The sequence below is a fragment of the Clinocottus analis genome, unplaced genomic scaffold (assembly GCF_023055335.1).
Source record: "Clinocottus analis isolate CAN_PGR_092001 unplaced genomic scaffold, fCliAna1.0.p SCAF_3, whole genome shotgun sequence".
Classification (NCBI taxonomy): Eukaryota; Metazoa; Chordata; class Actinopteri; order Perciformes; family Cottidae; genus Clinocottus; species Clinocottus analis.
Window position 1 is genome coordinate 18,237,558 of NW_027176042.1, and position 20,262 is coordinate 18,257,819.

Genomic DNA, 20,262 nt, shown 5'->3' on the forward strand with positions numbered 1-20,262 from the left:
CCACAAATATACCTAAAATAATTCGTCCCCTTGGGTGGAATTTGTCAAAATAGCGTGAGGGCATTAAACTTCATGAAACTATTGAGACTGGGCCTTTTACAGAGGATGCATTTTGACAAGTCACTGGCGTAAATAATGAAACCTGTGATAGCTGAGTGTGCGTGCACCCTGTCGGGACTTACTGGGACATTTGATTACAACAGAGTTAATGTTATTAACGCCTTTGTGCTCAAGGTGCATTCAATGCTATTCGTAAACATAAGTGATTTGTAGACTTTGAGCAAGGGAGGGACTTTCTAACCAACAGGCCAGTTAAACTATATATAGTTACCGCCTCTTTCAATAAAAGTATATACTTAGTATTAATCGCCAAATGTACTTTAAGTTTGAAAAGTGAACCTACTGTACTTTATGTGAGGAGCTTTTTTAATTGTCAATGCTGCCATATGTTTATTCAGTGTATTGCGAAGCTGTTCTCTTCGACCAGTGGTTCTCAAATTGTGTCTGTCTGGCACTAAATCCTAAAGACCTTATTTTAAAGTGCAGACTGAATATTGTTTAGTCATGACGTGTAATGGAGTATTTTGGTATTATGGTATTTCGGTATATACTTCTTGCACCAAATGTCCTGTGGTGGACTATGGGATGAGATCACAACGTTCTTTCCTTTAGCTAGATGGAGGATAGTTTTTCCCCGACGTTTCAGGCAGTACGTGAAGGCAACATCCTCCTCGTCCCGGGCGGCGTCACAGCCGCGATGTGTCATTTCAACGGATATAATGCCGCTCGTCTCCTATGCCGCTACCGAACTCGTATAACGCCTGTGAACAACCGTTAGTCCGGTTATTCTCCTTCATTCACGGCGCTTCTTTAAAATATCGCTCGCTCGGCTTCAAATAAGGACGAGGATGCTCTTTTCAGCGGGCAACATGTCCCTCCTCGCGCTGACTTTGGCGCTGCTCGCCGTCGTCCTCTGCACCGCTCCGGGTAAGATTATGGATCTCCATCCAGGCCGCGCGTCGCTAGCTAACGGTTTGACCCGAACGACAGAGCCCCGCTAACGGCTGTTCAGCCGGCATTGGCCGTTACTGTTCTAGCCGTTGCGAGCGCAGTCGGGAGGCGCGCGACGTGTTCTCCTGATGCTGTCCGACTGTTTCACGCTCTCTTGTCCTCTCGATGTTTATTTTGAGGCCTGGACAGCTGTTTACTAACCCGTTCAATGTTTACAGTCCCACCGTATTCATGCTGTGAACTGATGGTCTTACTGGTGTTGAGTTCACTATGGATGTCGTTTTTTAAAGAATTAATTTACGAAAATGTCTTTTTATTTCCCAACAGTTTGGCCCCACGGCGCAGTTTATGTAACGTTAATCCTTATGTTAATTTATCAAACTTTGTATTTTACTTTTTATCAAGGCTATTTTATTTGTGATATTCATAGTGATTTATATTGGCAAACTGGTAATATGAAATCTTTTTTTTTAAACTGGATATTAATGCAACACAATAAAATACATTATGCTAATATAAATTATATCTTTTTAAATATTGCTTTTGTTTACAAAAAAATGTTGATAATATATGTACAACACAGTACTACAAAAATATAAAAAAATATATTTGTATTTGTCGTTATTTTTACTTTAACTGTTATTCAACCAGTTAGAAAGCAAATAGTAGTTTGAAGACTACAGCATACTATAGTGCAAACAACCAGATAATACTAATATATTTTATAATATGAAGTGGCAGAATAAGTATTCTCAAAGGTTATCTCAAAGGTCATCATCCCAAATTAGTCCAAAGCGTTTCAGGAGCCAAGTTTCTATAGATCTTGGCTCAACAATCTCCACTACACGTTCTTTATTGGATCACTTTAATACACTCACAGAAGTCCAACCAGAGCAGCTCTCTGGGGATAAATATGTTATTTAATTTTCAGTGTTCTGCCTGACGTGAGAAAACGAGTGTAAAATATAAAGGACAGGACGTTTTTAGCAGGTGGCTGTAATTTGCGGTGCCTTAAATTCTATGTTGTGGGGTAACGTTGAGCTAGCAGGTCCTTCATCTCGGTTTAGGACCCGCTATGTATTTATTCTCATGACAGACAGTCTACCGGATGTTTATCTGTCCCTATGTGAGCTTTAGTCTCCCAAGAGACCGCACAACTGTGACATCACAGATATGTGTTTTTATTTATGTAATTTTGTTGTTCTCAATTGTGAGAGTTTTGTTTTTCTCACCTCATCTTACATCATAGTCAATTTTATATGTTGCACTGTTTATATTAGTTTACTGGTTGCAATGTTTTTGTAAACTACAGGATACGTTGGTTCATTAAAAATAAATATTAACTAATTGACAATAAGAGAAATTCCTGGAATTAATAAATTAACCCCTTTTTTCATTTCAGACATGCAAGTCCTTTAAATCCTAGGTAGCTTACTTCCGCCCTAATCAGTTGTCATCCTCTGGCAGTGAGCTGTTGAATAATGCAATGTGGCTGTGAACAGTCAAGAATTACACTCGCTGAGAGAAATGTGACTAAACAGAAACAACAGTACGTCAGTCAAACTTAGAAAGTGTAAGGAGGGACTTCTATATTCTTTAGAGGATAAACTGAAGTTTGGCCTCATGCTTTTTGTTTCGGATCCTCTTCCCTGTGGAGTCATCCGGCCTCACACTTCGTAATGTATCTGTTTTGCAGTCGATGCGAACGAGGACTGTCTGTGGTACGTGGATAAAAACGGCACCTGGCACAACGGCTTCGACTGCCCTCTCATCACGTTCTGCTGTGGGAACTGCCACCGGCGCTACTGCTGCCTGGACGCCTTAAAGGTGATCACAGAGAGGGAGCAGAAGCGCTGCATGCTCTTCCAGTTCAGGTGGGGGAAGCAACAGCAGGAGTCTGATTTAATGACTTATTTATTCATTCATAAACACCAGGAGACAAAGTCTGTGTTCATGATCCAAGACTTTAGCTGCAGGATCACATTTCATTCATTTTCTGGAGGCAGACAGATTCTTTATTCTACCCAATATAATGTACCTGATAAAAAATACTTCTCATCCAAATATATAATACAACAATACAAGGCCACAATCGCACGGGTAAAAATCCTAAGTTATGTCATTGTAATTAATTGGATCGACTTTTCCTTAATATTTAAGAAATGCTGATGATTTGTGACATCATCCATTGGTTTGTGGCAGTTTTGACGCCCTGAAGTTTGGCATTTTGGTCTTCGCTATTTTTGCTGTTGGCTGTTGTCTTGGCTTTTTGCAACCAAGTGACACAAGAGGGTGGAGTTAAGTACAACCCAACACTTATCAAGTTCTAAGACGCAAACTCTGACAACTCCCAGACTGGACAGCGCTGTGGTCACAACCTGTCAATCACAAGGTAGTCACGCCCTCAAGTATACTCTGCTATATCGTGTATTTTACTCTTAATGGGACTAAGATTTACTAATTTAAAATGATGCTGTCATGAATCTATTAAATCAAGTATTGAAGTGAGTAAGTATCAAGGATTTGTTAAGATTAATAGTAAGGAAAAGTACCCCCCCAAAAAAACTACATTATAGGCATTAACTATATAATGTTGTATACTTCAACGTGAAACATTTGTGTCACTTTGGGGAAGAAGGGGATTTAAGTGGGAAGAAAATTTGACATTGTACAAACATACACAGAAAATGAAGTCCACCATCACCCTTCATTCTGCCAGTAATGTCTGCGAAACGTTCTCCATTCTTAAACGAGCCTGTTCTCATGCCCCACCGGGCAAATTAGACTTAATGACTTTGCTTCGGTCCTCGCAGGGTAATATGTTCTCATTAGTCGTTTCTCTCACATCAGCTATCCCCTGTGAGGGCTTGTGATAATGCCGGACGAAGCAAGCTTGTACCTGAGAGACTGAAACATGGCGCTGAAAACCATCCATCACCATCCAGTAGCGAGCAGACAACCTGCAGCTAATTAAGCCCAGTGAAAGATCAGATCAGCGGGCGGCGGCTGAGCTGAAATGGAGGGCTTTGTTGCTTCAGTGGGCCTATGAGGTGATGGAATCTGGTGGAGAGACAGACAGACGTGACATGTACATCACTAACTCGTGTGTTTCAGGGTCAGTCTGTAGTAAAAGTTGTGTCTGAACCAAAAGCTTCACATCGCAGCCGTTCCCGCTTTAATCCTCGACCTGTGAGATGGAGGGACGACAACGTGAAACCAAAGTAATATGGAAATGCTTTGTACCTTAAGCCCTCCTTTGTGTCTCCTCTCAGCCCCACCACTTTGGCCGGCATCGCCTCCTCCATCCTCCTGTTTGTGGCGATCATTGCGACCATGGTCTGCTGCTTCATGTGCTCCTGCTGTTACCTTTATCAGAGAAGGCAGCAGCGGGGCCGGACCCCTTATGATGGTGAGACCTCCTCTCTTTAAATATTCTTTTGGAGACACCCACGAGCTGACCGTTTCCTTCACATCATTCTGAACTTCTGGCCCACAGCCCAGCATATCCCCATGGCCAGCTACCCAGTGGAGCCCATGTATGACGCCTACGGAAAACCACTAGGACCATCTGAGTACCTACACGCAGGGTATCCGATGGCGCCTCAGTATCCTGGCATGCCTCCCCATTACCCGATGATGCAGCCTGGACATTACCCACCACACCTGATGGATCCCATATACAGCCAGGGTAAGAGGAGCATCAGCTTTCATGTCCATATTTTGTTGATCTGCTTTAACAACAAAACATAATCTACCTACTTTTGGGAAAGTGAAGTGGCTTTTATTCAGTCTTCCTCCCTGAGCCAAGATGCACAGGGAGAAATAATACTCCTTGTGTTTCTAGCCCTGCAAAAGCAGACAATAGATGTTGATTTTGACATTTTTTTTTAGGTCCTTTTGATTGGGATACTTGAACAATTATTGGACAGATTTCCATAAAATATATTGAGGCTGTTAGTGTGTTAGTCGAGCACCAGCAACTGTTACACACGGTCAACTTTAACGCATGATGTCTGATCTCTGATTTAAAAGGGAGATTGCCTCCCAAGAGCATGAACCCTTTGAATTCTAATGAGTCCATGTTCTCTCCACTACCGCTGTCACACATTTTATATTTGATGCTCCAGGGATTGTAATGTTTATTTAAGTAGCACTGTGTCATACACCGAGGTCATTCGAGGTGCTTTACAAGAAAACCAAATAATACATAAGATAATTAAAAGTACTGGCAAGTTTAAAACTAAATTAATAATAAAAACCCATAATAACTGTATTAATTAACTGCTGAAAGCACACCCCTTTTGTCCATAGCGCAACAACTCTTTTTTAGAAGAAAGGTGCTGCTGAATTTGGTTTTCATTTGGTCAAAAATTCTTTATCATTTCTTGTAATAATTCATGAAGTTCTGACTTTATTTTATATTTCTATCCCTCTTGTCTTTCAGCCCCTCCACCTTACTCCCCACCTCAGTATCCTGGTCATTGATGGGCTCGTCTACACATATACACACACACACACACACACACACACACACACACACACCAGCACTAACACCGTGGGAAACAACAGCAGCTGAGAGAAAAGACTGTATCAAAAGGAGAAGGCAGCAACTCTCTCACACTCAAACACGCACACACTCAAAAATAATGGCTCGACGAGCGGGAGGCACTTTAAGGTTTTTATCTCTGTTTATTTCCAAGGTTGTCCTACTTTTCTCGAGTATTTACGTAAGTCAAATTCTGTTCCCCAACCCGACGCCCGATTGCTCCCGGCGGGTTTGGCGGCGGCCGCGCGCACCATCACCAAAGTGAGGAAGTATCTGTCTGGCGTCTCGACTCTGTGCTGCCACTTGTGCTGCGGCACACTCACCTCAACGACAGGGTCATTACCTAACAGCGGAGGAGTCAAAAGGCTTTTACAAAAATAAATGATAATGCCCTCCCTTTTTTTTATTCAAAGGGAAAAATGCTTTACTTCCTCACTTTTGTTAAATTTGAATAAATTGATAACTGCCATAGGCTACATTCCAGGTCACACACTCTCCAAAATATGATTACATGATGTCTTTATTTCTGTATATGATGTTGTTTTTTGTAATGTGGTAGAGGCATGTTTGAATAAGGTGACATCATGGCTCAAAGGCAGTGCCATACTGTCTTCAATTGGCAGATGGCCTAAAGGTTTTATGGTATTCTCAATTTTGTGTAAGATGCTTTGAGTCATCCAACTTTGTCTCTTTTTTTTGTATCTGGCAGGACTAATTTGTTCATGATAGGATATTAGCTGCACCATTCTAATGTGACGTCTTGACATCAGCATGCAACCCCCAGTCAACGTTATCTGTCTTCATGCTTCTTTTCTGTTTTTAAAATAATTAGAAATCTTTAGATGAAACCCATAATGGCACGTAGGATGTTTTCCAGTGAAAGTCATGTTAAATGTTTATTTCGTGTAACATATCAGGTCAGGGGAGTTGCAGGTCTTGCTGCTTGGTTAAAACAAAGTGTCCCGCCTTACAATAATTAACCATGATGGAGAGAAAAAAAAGAGATTAACTATTTAAATACTTATTTTGTAAATCTGTTATTCAGCTGAATATTTTATGATATTGTAACAAGTTATTTTAAGCATACGGTATTGTTATTGTAACATAAATTATGACGTTTTAGCATTTTTGGCATCTTTCCATTTGGTATTTATTATTATTATTGAGGTTACCTTTTACTGTGAATGGGTTCTCACCTTGTGGACTATACAAAGCCAAAAAGCACTACTGTTGAAAAAGTTGATTTATTCCTTTAAAGTCATAGTTTGACATTTTGTGAAATATATTTCCTATTTAAAGGAGATCGCTCCCAATCTCAAAGACTGGAGTGCATCAATCTTCTCATCTGGAGTTGCTCAACTAGAAAGCAGACGTGTTTTCCCAAAATGTCAAACTGTTGCTTCAATTTTACATTTACAGATTTGGGCTCCAGTGAGAACAGGGCCTGTAACCTGTAATTATTCTGGAATTGAGTCTGGTTTAGCATCTTGGACAGCCCTGGGCCCTTTGTAAGATGTATGAACCGTCAAACACGGCATCTCCAGCATGCTTTGAGCAGTTAGCTGTCTGATGATGATCTTGATTTGGGTGTAATTTCATGATTAAAAAAAACAAACACTTATGCTGATTGATCAGAGAAGCCTGAGCTTTTCTTTGAGACTCACTGCTGTATCTTGTCTCTAAAAAAAGTACTATTACCGCTAGTTTACAGCAAAAAATCGTTTCCTCCGAAGGCGACGTCCATTTGTACAGATTTGTGGAGCCTTTGTAAAGGACACGGAGAACACTGGACTTTTCTTTGTAAGATGCTTTCATATGTAGTTTGACATAACTTTGCTCAATGATGTTTCTGTTTATTTGTTGTTCTAAACCAACTCCATGAGTGTGTTTAATGGAACGGACATCAGTTGGCAAAATAACTCGTCTGGATATATGGCTTTTTGTCTATTGTCATATGGATATGGGATGCTATTGTAATATAAAGTGAGTGAAAAAGGGTTTTATTTCTATTAACATAAAATTTAACTTTGGAATGTAAAAAGAACTTCGGTCTGCTGTGTCTTTTTGTTGTCAAGAAAAACAAATCATATCACATTTAAATAGGGGGACGTAAGTATGTGTTCACATAATTTTGACCACTAGATGTCCATAATAACCTCCGAACCATAAACATGTTCATCTTTGGCAGAAGTGATTCATTTCATCGTCATCACAAGCAACAAATAATCCAAATGAAATGTGTGCCCCTAAAACACTGATTGCATTAACTTATCATTTGCATATTATGGTAGAACTTTATAATAAGTGCACACTATTTAGCATTAGTAAAGCATGAATAAACAATGAATTTATCATTTATAAAGCATTATTCCAACATGAGTACTCATTAGTAACTTATTCATGAAAACAGTTCTAAATGTTTCACAAATTATCTTGTTAATCATCTATAAGTCCTGAATATCTCATTTAAATGGGGAACCCATTATTTATGAAGTATGAAACCCAAGCTTATTAATTAACAATGAAGCATCTCTAACTGTGTTTATGAATGAGTTACTAATGAGTATTCATGTTGGAATAATGCTTTATAAATGATGAATTCATTGTTCATGCTTTACTAATGCTAAATAGTGTGCACTTATTATAAAGTGCTACCCATATTTTTATTACAAATTGTGTATTGTTGAAACTGTATGCCCACCTCCAAACAGGGAAATATACATTTGTATATTTTTATACATTTTGCATCTGTTATATTAAATTATATTTAATATAATACATTTATTTTGTTTTAATGATCAATATGTCTTCTCAAATCGTCTTAACTTTATGAAATTTGAAAGAAATTTTGACTTTTATGTAGTGATGTGTTTTTAATTTAATGCATTTGTGATATCTGTGGCTTTCCGTGCTTTCTTGTAATAACAATGACCTTTAATTGTGTCCAGCCTCAGGACTCAGGACACCCTGTACTTCACTGCACATTTTTAATAATCTAATCTCACACATAATTCATCTGTTCCCCCCTAAATCATTGTCCTGCTGGTGTTATATTGAGCTCCTGTGAAAACAAAGCTGTATTTTTAACTCACACTGTTTCTCTTTAAAATGTTAGGAATGTGTTGACTCGAGACCCAATGGAAAAAGTTCCAAACTGATGTTCTCACCGTGGCAAAAAAAAACAAAAAAAACAACCTAATGTGAAACTCTAACCGGTGACAATCAGATTCATTACTAAAGATTAAAAATGAGGAACTGGTCTCAATATAAACAAACTGTGTCATAGGAAGTCTGCGTAACTCTGCTCTAACATCTCTGTAAACTTCAGCCCTTCCCATTACCTTTAAAGGAGTGTGTACCCTGAACTAAATATGGACATGCACTTTCACAGGATTTTAAAGAATGTCCCAGCCTCACAGTCCACTTTGATGATGCGAGGCTCTTGCACTTCATCACTGGTACCCCTCACTGCAAGACGGAGCGTCCAGCCTCTTTGCACCAGGATTGATGCCTCCGGTGGCTTTCTGGCGAGCGGGTCGCCACGGGACAGCAGGACGCCAGCTTTGACCTATGGGGAATACGCCTCAACATCGGAGAGAGAGAGAACCCAATAATCAGATTTGAAACACAGGGATTTACTGTACGACCACCGTCGGCACCTCCGAACGAACCAAATTTCTCTCCAGCGTTTTACCCCAGATTCAGTCTTAGCCACCATGTCCAGGAGAAAGGTGAGAGGCCTGACCCGTACGGGCCGCCAGGTCAGCGAAGACCCGGACCTGGACAACCTGCTGTCTACTCTCTCCCCCGAGGAGGTGGAGGAGCTGGAGAAGGACATGATGAAAGTGCCAGACATCAAGCCAGAGGACGGGAAGATCGTCGACCAAGGGGAGAGCCAAGCTGCGCAGCAGCCTACGAGCAACAATGTCCGGGACGCCAAACGGGACAGCGGGCGCGAGAGTGACCGTAAAGGGAAGCCCAGCGAGAGGGACCAGTCCTTTGAGGTTTGTGAATGCTCAAAGACCCGTCACTCTTTTAAGATGTTTGTATTTGCAACGTTTGTTAATCAAAAATGACTCGCCAATCTGGACGAGTTCATCAAATCGAACAAGAATGTTTGACACCTGTGATTGATAGATGACAGCGTTGTGGAACATCCTCTGTCCCAGAGGAACGCTAATGATAGCTCTGATGTGCTCTGGTGTGCTCGCTTTCATTTTGCCTGAAGCAAAGCGCCAACTGGACCCCAAGTCATCAGATCAAAAATAGTTTAAGCGTTGGCTTCTAGTCCCCTCTGATTCTGATTTCACATGCTCAATCATCCTCACACAAGAGGCGAGCCAGCATCAGCGCTTCTTTCATTTTATTCCGATGCCACGCTATAAAAGAGCGCTGCTTCGTCGAGTGTCGGGGAGACGGGTTTCTTGCAGTTTGTGTGTTTAAAGAAGCAGCACTTCAGTCGATAGAGCCGAGGCCCCGCGGAGCTTCTTAATCCCGGCCTGATGGAATTCCTTGGTTGATTGCTCCTACGCTCACTGCCTTTTAAGGATACATCTGCCAGAGCCACGGCCCCAGACAGCAAAACAGATGGAGACTCACAAATCAAACACTTTGCAAGCTCCTCGCTGCAAATGTGTCCCTGCAGTACACAAAAAAGGGAGAAGAAAAAAAGGTTGCTTGTCCTTTTGCTGACTGTCAACACACCCTGCCATATTGTGTCAGGGAGAGTGTGTGTGTGTGTGTGTTTACAGTGAGCAGATGGACGAGGAGCTGTTTGACAGTAAAAGGAATACAGTATTTGTATGGGTATTAGGTGTTACATCATGCTATACATGCCATGCAATATGTACCGTATGTCTGTAAGACCAAGTTCTGTACTAGCCAAGAGACTATTTTACTTGTGACACAGCTGTCTTGATGAACTGTGATTTATTTTGCTCTACATCCTTTGTCACACCTCCTGCTTGATTTTGATAATAGCGTATATTCAACTGCTTTACTTTCTGACATAACACTGCTCATACTCCTTATATGCATCCTTCTGCAGGGTGAGACAAAGAAGGAGAGCCGGAAGCAGGAATATCTGAGGAAAATGGGCCCGAGTCAGGAGGGGGACGACGGCGTGACAGCAGGGCCACAAAGACAAACTAGTGTCTCAAGTGAAAGAGATACTAAGGTCGACAACAGGAGCAGCAAAGGTCCGGAAAGTTGGAAAGAGGAACGAAGTCGGCTTTCGAGTCGATACTCGAAGCAAGAGAGCAGAGAGGGTGACGTGAAAGAGGAGACTAAAGAGAAACATGAGGACAAGATAAGAGACAGAAGAGAAGGCAGAGAGAGCACAAGTAGCAAAACAAAGGACATGATCTCGAAGTTACAGGAAAAAAAAGATGACTGCAAGGAGAAGAAAGACGACTGTAGGAGAAGAGATGAGAGCAAAACCAAAGACATTATCTCGAAGCTACGAGAAAAGCATGAGAAGGACACGCCCAAGGAAAAAGAGAGAAAATCAGAGAGTTTTAGGACACAAGGTCTTGTCTCCAAAATGTTGGAAAAGCAGAGCAAAGTACAAGAAAGCCCGGCCCCGCCGAGTAAAACAGAGGAGAAGAAGTCTAAAGCAGAGGAGAAAAAAGCTGACGAGAAGAACAAGCCGGACGCCAAACTTGAGCGACAGCCATCAGAGAGGGGTGAAGTGCAGGTGAAACACGACAAGGCCGAGAAAAGAACAGATAGAGAGGAGCTGGTTAACCACAGTGACCACGTGAAGGAGAAAGAGAAGAAGATCAGCACGGAGAAGAAAGTAGAGGAGACGAAGGAAAAAGAGGAGAGTAACGGAAAAGAAACTGAGAAACTTGGCAACTGTGTGGCCAAAAACAGCCCGAACAGCAAGGCGAAAGAGGAAGAGGAGGAGGACGAAGACTCAAGCATGTTTGATGAGCTGATGGAGCAGGTTCGCAGCAACGACCCCGCCCTCACGGAGCTCAATGTCAACAACTCGGAGGTCATCAAGACGAAAACACTCATGGAGTTTGCGGAGGCGTTGCACAAGAACACCCACGTGAAGAAGTTTGCTTTGGCTAACTGCCGGGCGGACGACCATGTGGCGTACGCCATCGCGGGCACGCTACGCAGCAACAAGACCATCACCAGCATCAACGTGGACTCCAACCATCTCACTGGCAAGGGCATCCTGTCTCTGATCCAGGCGCTGCCACACAACTGCACGCTGACCGAGCTGCGCTTCCAAAACCAGCGTCACATCTGTGGCGGGAAGACCGAGATGGAGATGACCAAGATCCTGAAAGAGAACACCACCTTGCTCAAACTGGGCTACCACTTTGAGCTCGCCGGACCCCGGATGACGACGACAAACATACTGAGTCGCAACATGGACCGACAGAGGCAGAAGCGCCTGCAGGAGCAGAAGCAGGCCCAGGCCAACGGGGAGAAGAAGGGGGCACTGGAGGTACCCAAGGCGGGTGGTGGTGGGGGATCTCTGAGAAACTCGCCTCGAGCTTCCCCCAAACCTTCTCCCATACCGTCACCCGTGCCGTCGCCAAAGCTGACTCCGAAAAGAAGAGCTGGAGGTCCGGCTCCGCCGCCTCCTCCGCCTCCTCCTGGGTGTGGACCTCCCCCTCCTCCACCTCCTATGCTGGATGTAGACTCCCTGAGGAACTCTCTGACTCCGGTGTCGCAGAGGAAACTGGATGGGAAAAGCCCGGGCGGTTCTACGAACACGAGGGACCAACTGCTTGACTCGATCAGAGGAAACAATAAGAAACAACTCAAGAAGGTATGTAAAGATAGGTTTACGGATTGGTTGGCTCCGCCGCTTCATATCCTCACAGACTTACATTTGATTTCCCCCACAGGTGCCGGTGCCAAAGTGGTTGCAGTAATATTGCCTGTTGGAATATGAAGTGAAAGAAGAAGAGGGAGGGAGAACAGACATTTCGCCACAGGTTTTTTCAAGGAGTCAATCTCTAGATTCCTTCGGGGTGCAGTGGAGAAAAGCTGCGCTGCGGGACGGATGGAGAAAGTGAGACGTGATATGCCCATCGACACAATGAGTTCTCCCCTCAAACACTGGACCAAAAGGACTCTGTGGAGAAGGAGTGATGCAGGGCTCTCTATTAGTCGAATGCAAAGAGTGCCATGAGTGTTGTGGTTGTTGTTGTCTTCAGTACATATTGACGCTTTGCTGGTTATTTGCACTAGATAATATAAAGCTGGGAGTGTGCGATGAGCTTATTGATAAGATATTCAAATAACTCTATAAAATTCTAATATACAAAAAGTTTATCAGCGATATAGTGGACATTAATTTGACCATTTATTTATTTGTGGAGAGAGAATCCACCTCATATTTGTACGTTGTCAATCTGTTCAAACTGGGAATTCTGAAATGGCGTAAATATCAGGGAATTAACAAACATGGCGGGCTGACTTAAGAAAATCTGGGTAAGAAAAGAGAAAAGTAAAGAAAAGGGTCACGTGGTCCTTGATTGTGTGTCTCATTGCCAAATCTCATGACATCTCAGGCAGGATTTAGTGGATTGGAAAGCAGCCCAGTGGAATCCTGGTGCATGACGAACGAGTTTTAGCATGGAAATAATTACATAATGCATTTTTATCAGGAAGTGCAAATGGCTGTCCTTCAGTATGTGATGTTTTATTTTGTACAGAATCATTGTAGCATGGGTGTTTGAATACCTTCTATAACGTAATGTCTTAACCTTTATGAAACCATTACTGGCTTATATCAACCCTCCTGCTGATTTATGCCTTTATGTACTTTTAAGTAAACGTCATTTCAAAAGGAATGTAATGATGATCATAAGTCATTGGGGCACTTATGTGCACTGTGTTATGACATATTCTCTGTCATATCTGATTACACATGCCTTTCTTACAGAGCCTGTATGCCTTCAATAAAATATTCTGTATGTTTGCAATGAAAAGTCACAAGTTTAATGTTATGCCTGACTGATAAGGATAATATGAACATTATGTGTAAAGTAAAATACAACTGATATTTATAATATTTTCCAGAATTAAAAATCAAGGTATGTATCTATTAATATATACAATATATACAGTAATGGGCTGCCATTTATTTCAGTTGGTTTATAGGCTCTATAAAATCATTCACTCTTAATAATATACTCAAGTATTTTTATTTTCACTGTCACTTGAGGTCTAGCTGTTGCAAGGAAGATATGTGCACAGTATATACAGAGCCATATATAGATATGTATCCATGGTCAACAACTAACCTGCAGCATACATCATTTAAAGGAATCCTGTAATACTGCATGTGAACCCTGACAACTGAGTAAGTTCATTTCAAGAATCTCTCCATCATTACACAACCATTCACACGCCTGTGCTTCTGCAACCAAAACCATAACATTTCTCCACATTCCACGTCTAAAGCAGCAGAGAGACGGTAAGAGCTGTGTAGTGTCTACACTCCAGCCGGAGAGGCAGTTATCAACCTGAGAACAGCACCGCCAGAAGCAAGCCAGTTTATGTCTCCATATCCCTGCCTCTGCCTCTGCATCCATGAAATGCCTATATTTGGGCATTTCTCAATAAGAAGCGTGCTCTGCTATTCATTCCTTTCTTGTTCCTAATAATGGGCTCCAGGCCAGCGGTCTGTCTCTGGGCTGTAGCCGCTCCCCTGACCAACAGCGCTGATTTTAGACGGAGGAAAAAGTGGGGAAGGAATGAAAATGTTTAGATTATCGATGTTCAGCACCAGCAAATGAGATCTAAGGAGAACCTGGGGACCATTTGCATGTAGAAAGTAACTCAGTGAACATTATTTTATATGTTTGGTGGTCATATCAGGTTAACTGTAGTTTAGTAGGAAGACCACACTGTAGCATGGCTGAATAACCTGCTAGAAATTCAATCTGATTTCAAACAAATGAATTGATGAATATGCACCATAAGTGCGGTATTAGATATTATTATAAAGGTCTTAAATCTAAAATGTTGACAAACGAACCAAAATCAGATAATAAACACCATGCAACTGTGGCGCCATGTTTTGTTCTCAAAAGTAACAACAAAGCATTTTTAATTTACTACCTTGCATTTGACAGGCCTCTGCTGCCAATGGTGGTTAAAGCTCATGGGTATTGTAGTATTTAGACCGTCCGTCGTGCCAAAATGATTGTCTTTTTCTTGCTACTATTACAAGTATTGCTAAATCATATACCAGAATCAGAGTCAGCGTTATTGGGCAAGATAAATGGAATTTGACTCTGGTTACACATTGCTCTCGTCATACAGATGTACATATACAAATAAAAAAGAGAAATATAAAAAAAGACAATAAAGACGACCGATATAACACAGAAACTAAGCATCAACGTTAACATTTAACTAGTATGTACAATATAAATATATATTCAATAATATATGTGAACATAAGAACAATGACAATGGACAATGAATTTGGGATATTAGTGCAGAAAGGTGGTAATATTGCATGTAGTGCAGATGTAAATGTCTGATTAATTGTTCATCAGAATGACATAATACAACTTTATCATGACTTGTTGTATGACTGCAAAGTGTACCCACTGAAGTTAGGATAACAAAGCAAAAATCTAAAATATGGATTCCCCATACCAGATAAATAACCTGTTTCCACAATGTTTGCGTCTCGCTCAAGCTAACCTGTATCGCATGGAAGTAGTGCTTTGCCGAGAACACACGAAACGCCCCTTTAAGGCATCTCGTTGCATGGTGACGTCACACTGACGACGCGCGTAACGTCAGAGGGAACAGCTAAAGAACAAGATGGAGGAGTATGCCAGAGAACCATGGTGAGTTTTAAACAAAGCTAAAATAGCATTTTTTACCTTCAGCTTCACCAATTCCTCCCCGTGAAGCGACTCACACGTTCAGTGTTTACACGTGTCGTTATTGTACAACACATGGTACGACACGAAACGGCTCTAATCCGGCGAGCTACCTGTCGTTAGCACAAATGCTAACTATATATAGAAACATAACGGCGCTGTGTGCTAGCAACAGACCGTCGATGCTACATCACGTTGTTAGTGACCTTGTCGGTTTTACTCACATGTCATTACATATTGCCATTGACTCCGGACACTGATTGTACGAGGTCATATGTGATCTACAGTGAAGCTGTGAATATTCCATCTGTGTAGTTGATCATTTAACGAAGTTGCCTTTGGGTTTTGCTAAACTAGATTAGCTAGCTGCCTGTAAAATATCCTTATCTGTTGGGGACAGACTAGGATTACGCAACGACGGTTGAAGGAGACTTGTCCAATGTATCTTAAAACACACTGAATTTAATCATAACGATGTGGATTTCTTAATGTTGCCAGTGTTAAATATTAGTGACACGTTTGTACCCACGGTCTGGTACCCAGCCGGTTAAGCACTTGTGTCGAGGTTATTAATCTCCAGACCAGGTGGCACATTGTGTAATAACCATGCAATGCCGGCATTTTCTACAACTATTTTGTTTGCATTGTTTTTTTTAGCTGTCTTTTTTTTTTATGTGTATAGCTTTTCAAATGATTGAAAATATACCTTTTTCAATTGACTTTCCTTTAAAAAAAAACAAAAAAACCCCTAACATTTAAGGTCAGAAAGAGCAATGCAATGATATGATAATGATAATGATCTTAAGATTTCCTGCTTAAATAGAGCTGCCCTTAATTTAACAAAAACAGTAAAGGCAGATATCTAAGGAGTTATCGAGATTTACAGCATGGATATTATCTTTTTTTTCTTGACATGCAGTTTGTATGTAATGTAACAATATTGTTTTTTAAAGGTGTCATTACCCAAATTAATCAGTCAGTAAACTTTTAGGATAAGCTTTATTTTATTTGCAAGTTAAAGTTAATAAAAAGGTGCTTGTACACTTACCTTCTGCCTCCAATCCATACTCATGAGGCATATCAAGATTAAAACTGCAGATTTAAGATAATAATGGGATGTGTAAATGCAACTTCATACTCTTCACTGTGCATGACAATGAGCTTTGCTAATGGCTGGCCTGTGTTTTCAGCCCCTGGAGGATCGTGGACGACTGTGGGGGAGCCTTCACTATGGGAGCCATTGGAGGAGGAATATTTCAAGCAGTTAAAGGCTTTAGAAATTCCCCCTCAGTAAGTTCTGTCATGTTGCTTAACACTGTTCTTGACTATAGTGCCTCAATCAAATACAACAATTATGACCTCTTCATACAGATCATACTGCATGCAGCATTAGCAATAATTTGGCACTTCTTCAGAGCAACACACTGTTTTGTTACTGTCAGAAGATTATTGTCACAGCCAACTCTCAGAAGATCTGTCATTGTTTTAGCAGTGATGTTTTATTCTATCATCTACATGCTTTTTACAGTGAACTAAATAATAAAACAAATGCATTAAAGTCTAATTAATTGAAGCAGTGACATAACAGTTTAATACTTTCTTATTGAGAAGGCATCTGTTTTTATTTTCTAAACTCTAGGAGTGTCATATACTTTTAGTGATTCTCCATTTTGGCCTTAATCAAAAATGATATCTTGAACTGACAAGGAATTTCCATTGATCTGTGTTTTGTGTTGCTCTCTTGTGTAGGGAATGAACCACAGAATGAGAGGTAGCATGACTGCCATCAAGACCAGAGCCCCACAACTTGGAGGTGAGGATAACTGCAACATTTTAATATGATCTGCCGGAAAGTGAAAAACCTTATATTTAGTATCAAATATTCATTCTTTCTCCTTTGTAAAGAACAGGGGCTGTTGTCAACTTAGTATCTCATGTTGATCTCTGTTTAAGTCTGCAGTTGTTCACCTAACTGTTTCTTATTGAACCTGGGTGAATCTTTTTCGGATTGCAGGAAGCTTTGCAGTATGGGGAGGCCTCTTCTCCATGATCGACTGTGGTTTAGTAAAAGTACGAGGGAAGGAGGATCCGTGGAATTCAATTACGAGTGGGGCCATGACGGGAGCTATCCTTGCTGCAAGAAGTGAGTAAGCTTGGGAGAAGCTGGCAGTTAAGAGTTTAACAGATAGCACATACATGCAAAAGACAAACAGTGAGGTGGCTGTTGTACACTGAACTCTGTTTAAAACCAAACCTTACTGGAAATGCGCAAAGAGGCATATGTAAGACTATTTTATGTCTGGCTACAGTGAAGGAAAGAGTAGATATCTGTTTGTTGATATGTTAAAAGTCCAACCAGCTACATCCGTCTGTTGCTGATGATGCAAGTTGTTTTCTCATTTCTGCCACTTGTTTTAATCCAACAAACAAACAATCAAAATGTGCATGTACCGTACAGTTGGTTTAATTTTTCATAACTGGCATTCATCAGTACTGGACTCAGAAGTATAGATGAAATGCTCAATCTATTTATTTGCAGCATGTAGCTTGGGGATTACACACTGCACTTTCTAAAATTGCCGGCAAGAACTGGTTAAGAAAATCTAATGAAAAATCGGCCTATTTTTCTGCCAATATTTTACAGACTAATTCTGGGCAAGGTGTCACAACTGGCTGTGGCCCTTTTGGGCAAAAAAGTGTGTTGCTCTTACTGGGGCAGGAAAACATGGACTTTGGTGACCTTGTGTATTTCTCAGCAAGGCAAACAACAACACAGCGGTGTTTTTTTTTTCCTTTTGTGTGTTTTTAATTTTTTTTTTAAAGTTGATGATTAACAGTAATCATCTTTGTCTTATGTGGAAACTAATGCACTCTTTGTGCATGTTAGTGTTTTAATATATTACCGTTTCCTGTTCCTCCGTAGATGGACCAGTAGCCATGTTCGGCTCTGCAGCTATGGGAGGAATCCTGCTGGCATTGATAGAGGGCGCTGGAATCTTGCTTACTAGATTCGCCTCTTCACAGTTCTCACATGGTGAGTAATACTCCCGGGCTTTAATGTTTGTATCATTGAATAATTGAGGACATCAAGGGTATTGCATAGACGGAGAACACAGTTTGATGATATTGTGTACTAATGAATATATCCAAATTTAGTTATAAATCTCCCTCCGTTACATCAGTCTGCCTGAAATTAGTATGTCCTATGGAATTGTGGCACGGCACAGATGTTAATGTTGTTATATTGAAGGATATTGCCTTCTTAGGTCATCGACAACAGCTGTTCTGAATTCTCAAATGTACCGTTTCTTTCTCTCAGGACCCCAGTTTGCTGAGGAACCCGCTCCTGCGCCCATGCCCTCCCCTTCCTTTGGAGACTACAGACAATATCAGTGAGAGGACTCCCTCACTTCTTGTCCACTAGGCCTTTTTGAATTCCTTGCTGAAGTTACAGAGGAGAAATGGAGACATAAAATACCACACATCAGTGAATAGCAACTGCACCCGACTTTGAGGACCGTGTCAGAGAAATGAAGGACAGAGTACATCTTCATTTTCCTTCTTTATGAGCCATGTACAGATCTGCCTGTTCCATTCTCCGCCTTGTCATGTGCATCTGTTTCCCCTAACATGGGTTAAATACAAACACGTGGTGAGACTGAGAACAAGATGTGTTTTTTCTGTTTTGTTCATCTACATTATGTACTGCATGTAGCCCAACATGTGAGAGCTCCAGGTCGACGAGCTTCGGAACAGTGTTGAATCGAGCAAAAAACACGGCACACAAGGAATCTAATGAATTCTAAGTATGTTATGCTTCTGTGTATATACAGTAAAGGCTTTTTACTTGTATTCACTTAGTTTCATTTGCCTTTTAAATATGTCACCTGCTTGGGCTGGCCACGTTCATTTGACTGGAATTCTTTTATTTAATTGTAATCAGAGTCATGAAGGCCAACCAGTCACAATGCTATTCCTGGGATAAGGGGATTTGTTTTAAATTGAGTTATTTATTTTAAATGGGGGCTTTTATCAGGGAGTTGTATTTTATGGTGCAGTGCTTTTACATCCAACACAAAGGTTTGGGAAATGACGGTAATGACGAAGGGTGGCCAAGGCAGTACAAATGAATGGAGAAACTCAAGCAAGGGATTGATGCATACTGTATGACAACTGTACGATAGATTATAGTATGGTACAATAAAGAAATAAGTTGTTACCTGTGTTTGGTGTAATCCTATGAATATAGTTATACCATTAGTTCTCGTCTGGCTCAGGAGAAGTGTAGATATTGAACGTCAAACCTTTTAAGTGTGATGTGCTTTTGCTGCAATCCACCTGGGTCCATGCAGCCTGGGCAGGGCTGCTCATTCACCACTAGAGGGTAGTCCTTGCAAACATTCAGGCCAGTACTGCTCTTCTTTCTTTGCTTGGCTAAATGTGTGTAACTGGCTCTTTGAGGATGTGTTTACAAAATCCACATAAGGGAGCACTTTCTTCTCACATTCCTGCATGTCTAAGTCACTATTACACACACCTACAAACACCTGTTACCTGTTTGAAGCCCTAACTGTGGAGTAACTGGTGAAGGACACCGGATGCATGAAATGATGAGAAAAAGACGGTTGATGTAGCTTTAACGTTACCAGTTTGATATGTGAGGTCAAGGATCCAAGATAGAGCAAGTCACGTACAAAAACAAACGAGCTGACTCAGAATCATTGAAGTCCTAAAGTTTTAACCAGAACAATTTAGAGTAAACACAAGACTTTGTACATGACAGGTTTTAGATATGAAGTGTAATCATGGATTTTAGCTATAAGTAATTATTGT

General features: G+C 41.1%; 3 protein-coding genes across 3 annotated transcripts; all 3 read left to right on the forward strand.

Moving 5' to 3' along the window:
* Positions 1 to 747: 747 nt before the first annotated feature.
* On the forward strand, positions 748 to 7,601 carry shisa4 (shisa family member 4). The gene is made up of 5 exons (XM_068594314.1): positions 748 to 987; positions 2,708 to 2,885; positions 4,284 to 4,420; positions 4,508 to 4,699; positions 5,456 to 7,601. The coding sequence occupies exons 1-5, from the start codon at positions 909 to 911 to the stop codon at positions 5,494 to 5,496; spliced, it is 627 nt and encodes a 208-aa protein (XP_068450415.1). The 5' UTR covers positions 748 to 908; the 3' UTR covers positions 5,497 to 7,601.
* A 1,405-nt stretch (positions 7,602 to 9,006) lies between these two features.
* lmod1b (leiomodin 1b (smooth muscle)) lies at positions 9,007 to 13,486 on the forward strand. Its single transcript, XM_068594313.1, has 3 exons — positions 9,007 to 9,561; positions 10,605 to 12,347; positions 12,427 to 13,486. The coding sequence occupies exons 1-3, from the start codon at positions 9,274 to 9,276 to the stop codon at positions 12,451 to 12,453; spliced, it is 2,058 nt and encodes a 685-aa protein (XP_068450414.1). The 5' UTR covers positions 9,007 to 9,273; the 3' UTR covers positions 12,454 to 13,486.
* A 1,845-nt stretch (positions 13,487 to 15,331) lies between these two features.
* On the forward strand, positions 15,332 to 19,648 carry timm17a (translocase of inner mitochondrial membrane 17 homolog A (yeast)). The gene is made up of 6 exons (XM_068594279.1): positions 15,332 to 15,393; positions 16,620 to 16,719; positions 17,179 to 17,242; positions 17,444 to 17,572; positions 18,353 to 18,463; positions 18,749 to 19,648. Exons 1-6 carry the CDS (start codon positions 15,368 to 15,370, stop codon positions 18,823 to 18,825), a joined length of 507 nt encoding a protein of 168 aa, XP_068450380.1. The 5' UTR covers positions 15,332 to 15,367; the 3' UTR covers positions 18,826 to 19,648.
* Positions 19,649 to 20,262: the final 614 nt, after the last annotated feature.

What these genes read in the sequence shown, in the direction of transcription:
- timm17a (XM_068594279.1), top strand. Translation starts at nt 15,368, where the DNA reads ATGGAGGAGTATGCCAGAGAACCATG. An exon ending in AGCTATCCTTGCTGCAAGAA is followed by an intron (nt 17,573 to 18,352) that starts GTGAGTAAGCTT and finishes GTTCCTCCGTAG; the next exon opens with ATGGACCAGTAGCCATGTTC. An exon ending in CTCTTCACAGTTCTCACATG is followed by an intron (nt 18,464 to 18,748) that starts GTGAGTAATACT and finishes TCTTTCTCTCAG; the next exon opens with GACCCCAGTTTGCTGAGGAA.
- lmod1b (XM_068594313.1), top strand. Translation starts at nt 9,274, where the DNA reads ATGTCCAGGAGAAAGGTGAGAGGCCTGACCCGTACGGGCCGCCAGGTC. An exon ending in AGAGGGACCAGTCCTTTGAG is followed by an intron (nt 9,562 to 10,604) that starts GTTTGTGAATGC and finishes ATCCTTCTGCAG; the next exon opens with GGTGAGACAAAGAAGGAGAG. An exon ending in ATAAGAAACAACTCAAGAAG is followed by an intron (nt 12,348 to 12,426) that starts GTATGTAAAGAT and finishes TTTCCCCCACAG; the next exon opens with GTGCCGGTGCCAAAGTGGTT.
- shisa4 (XM_068594314.1), top strand. Translation starts at nt 909, where the DNA reads ATGCTCTTTTCAGCGGGCAACATGTCCCTCCTCGCGCTGACTTTGGCG. An exon ending in CGTCCTCTGCACCGCTCCGG is followed by an intron (nt 988 to 2,707) that starts GTAAGATTATGG and finishes TCTGTTTTGCAG; the next exon opens with TCGATGCGAACGAGGACTGT. An exon ending in GGATCCCATATACAGCCAGG is followed by an intron (nt 4,700 to 5,455) that starts GTAAGAGGAGCA and finishes CTTGTCTTTCAG; the next exon opens with CCCCTCCACCTTACTCCCCA.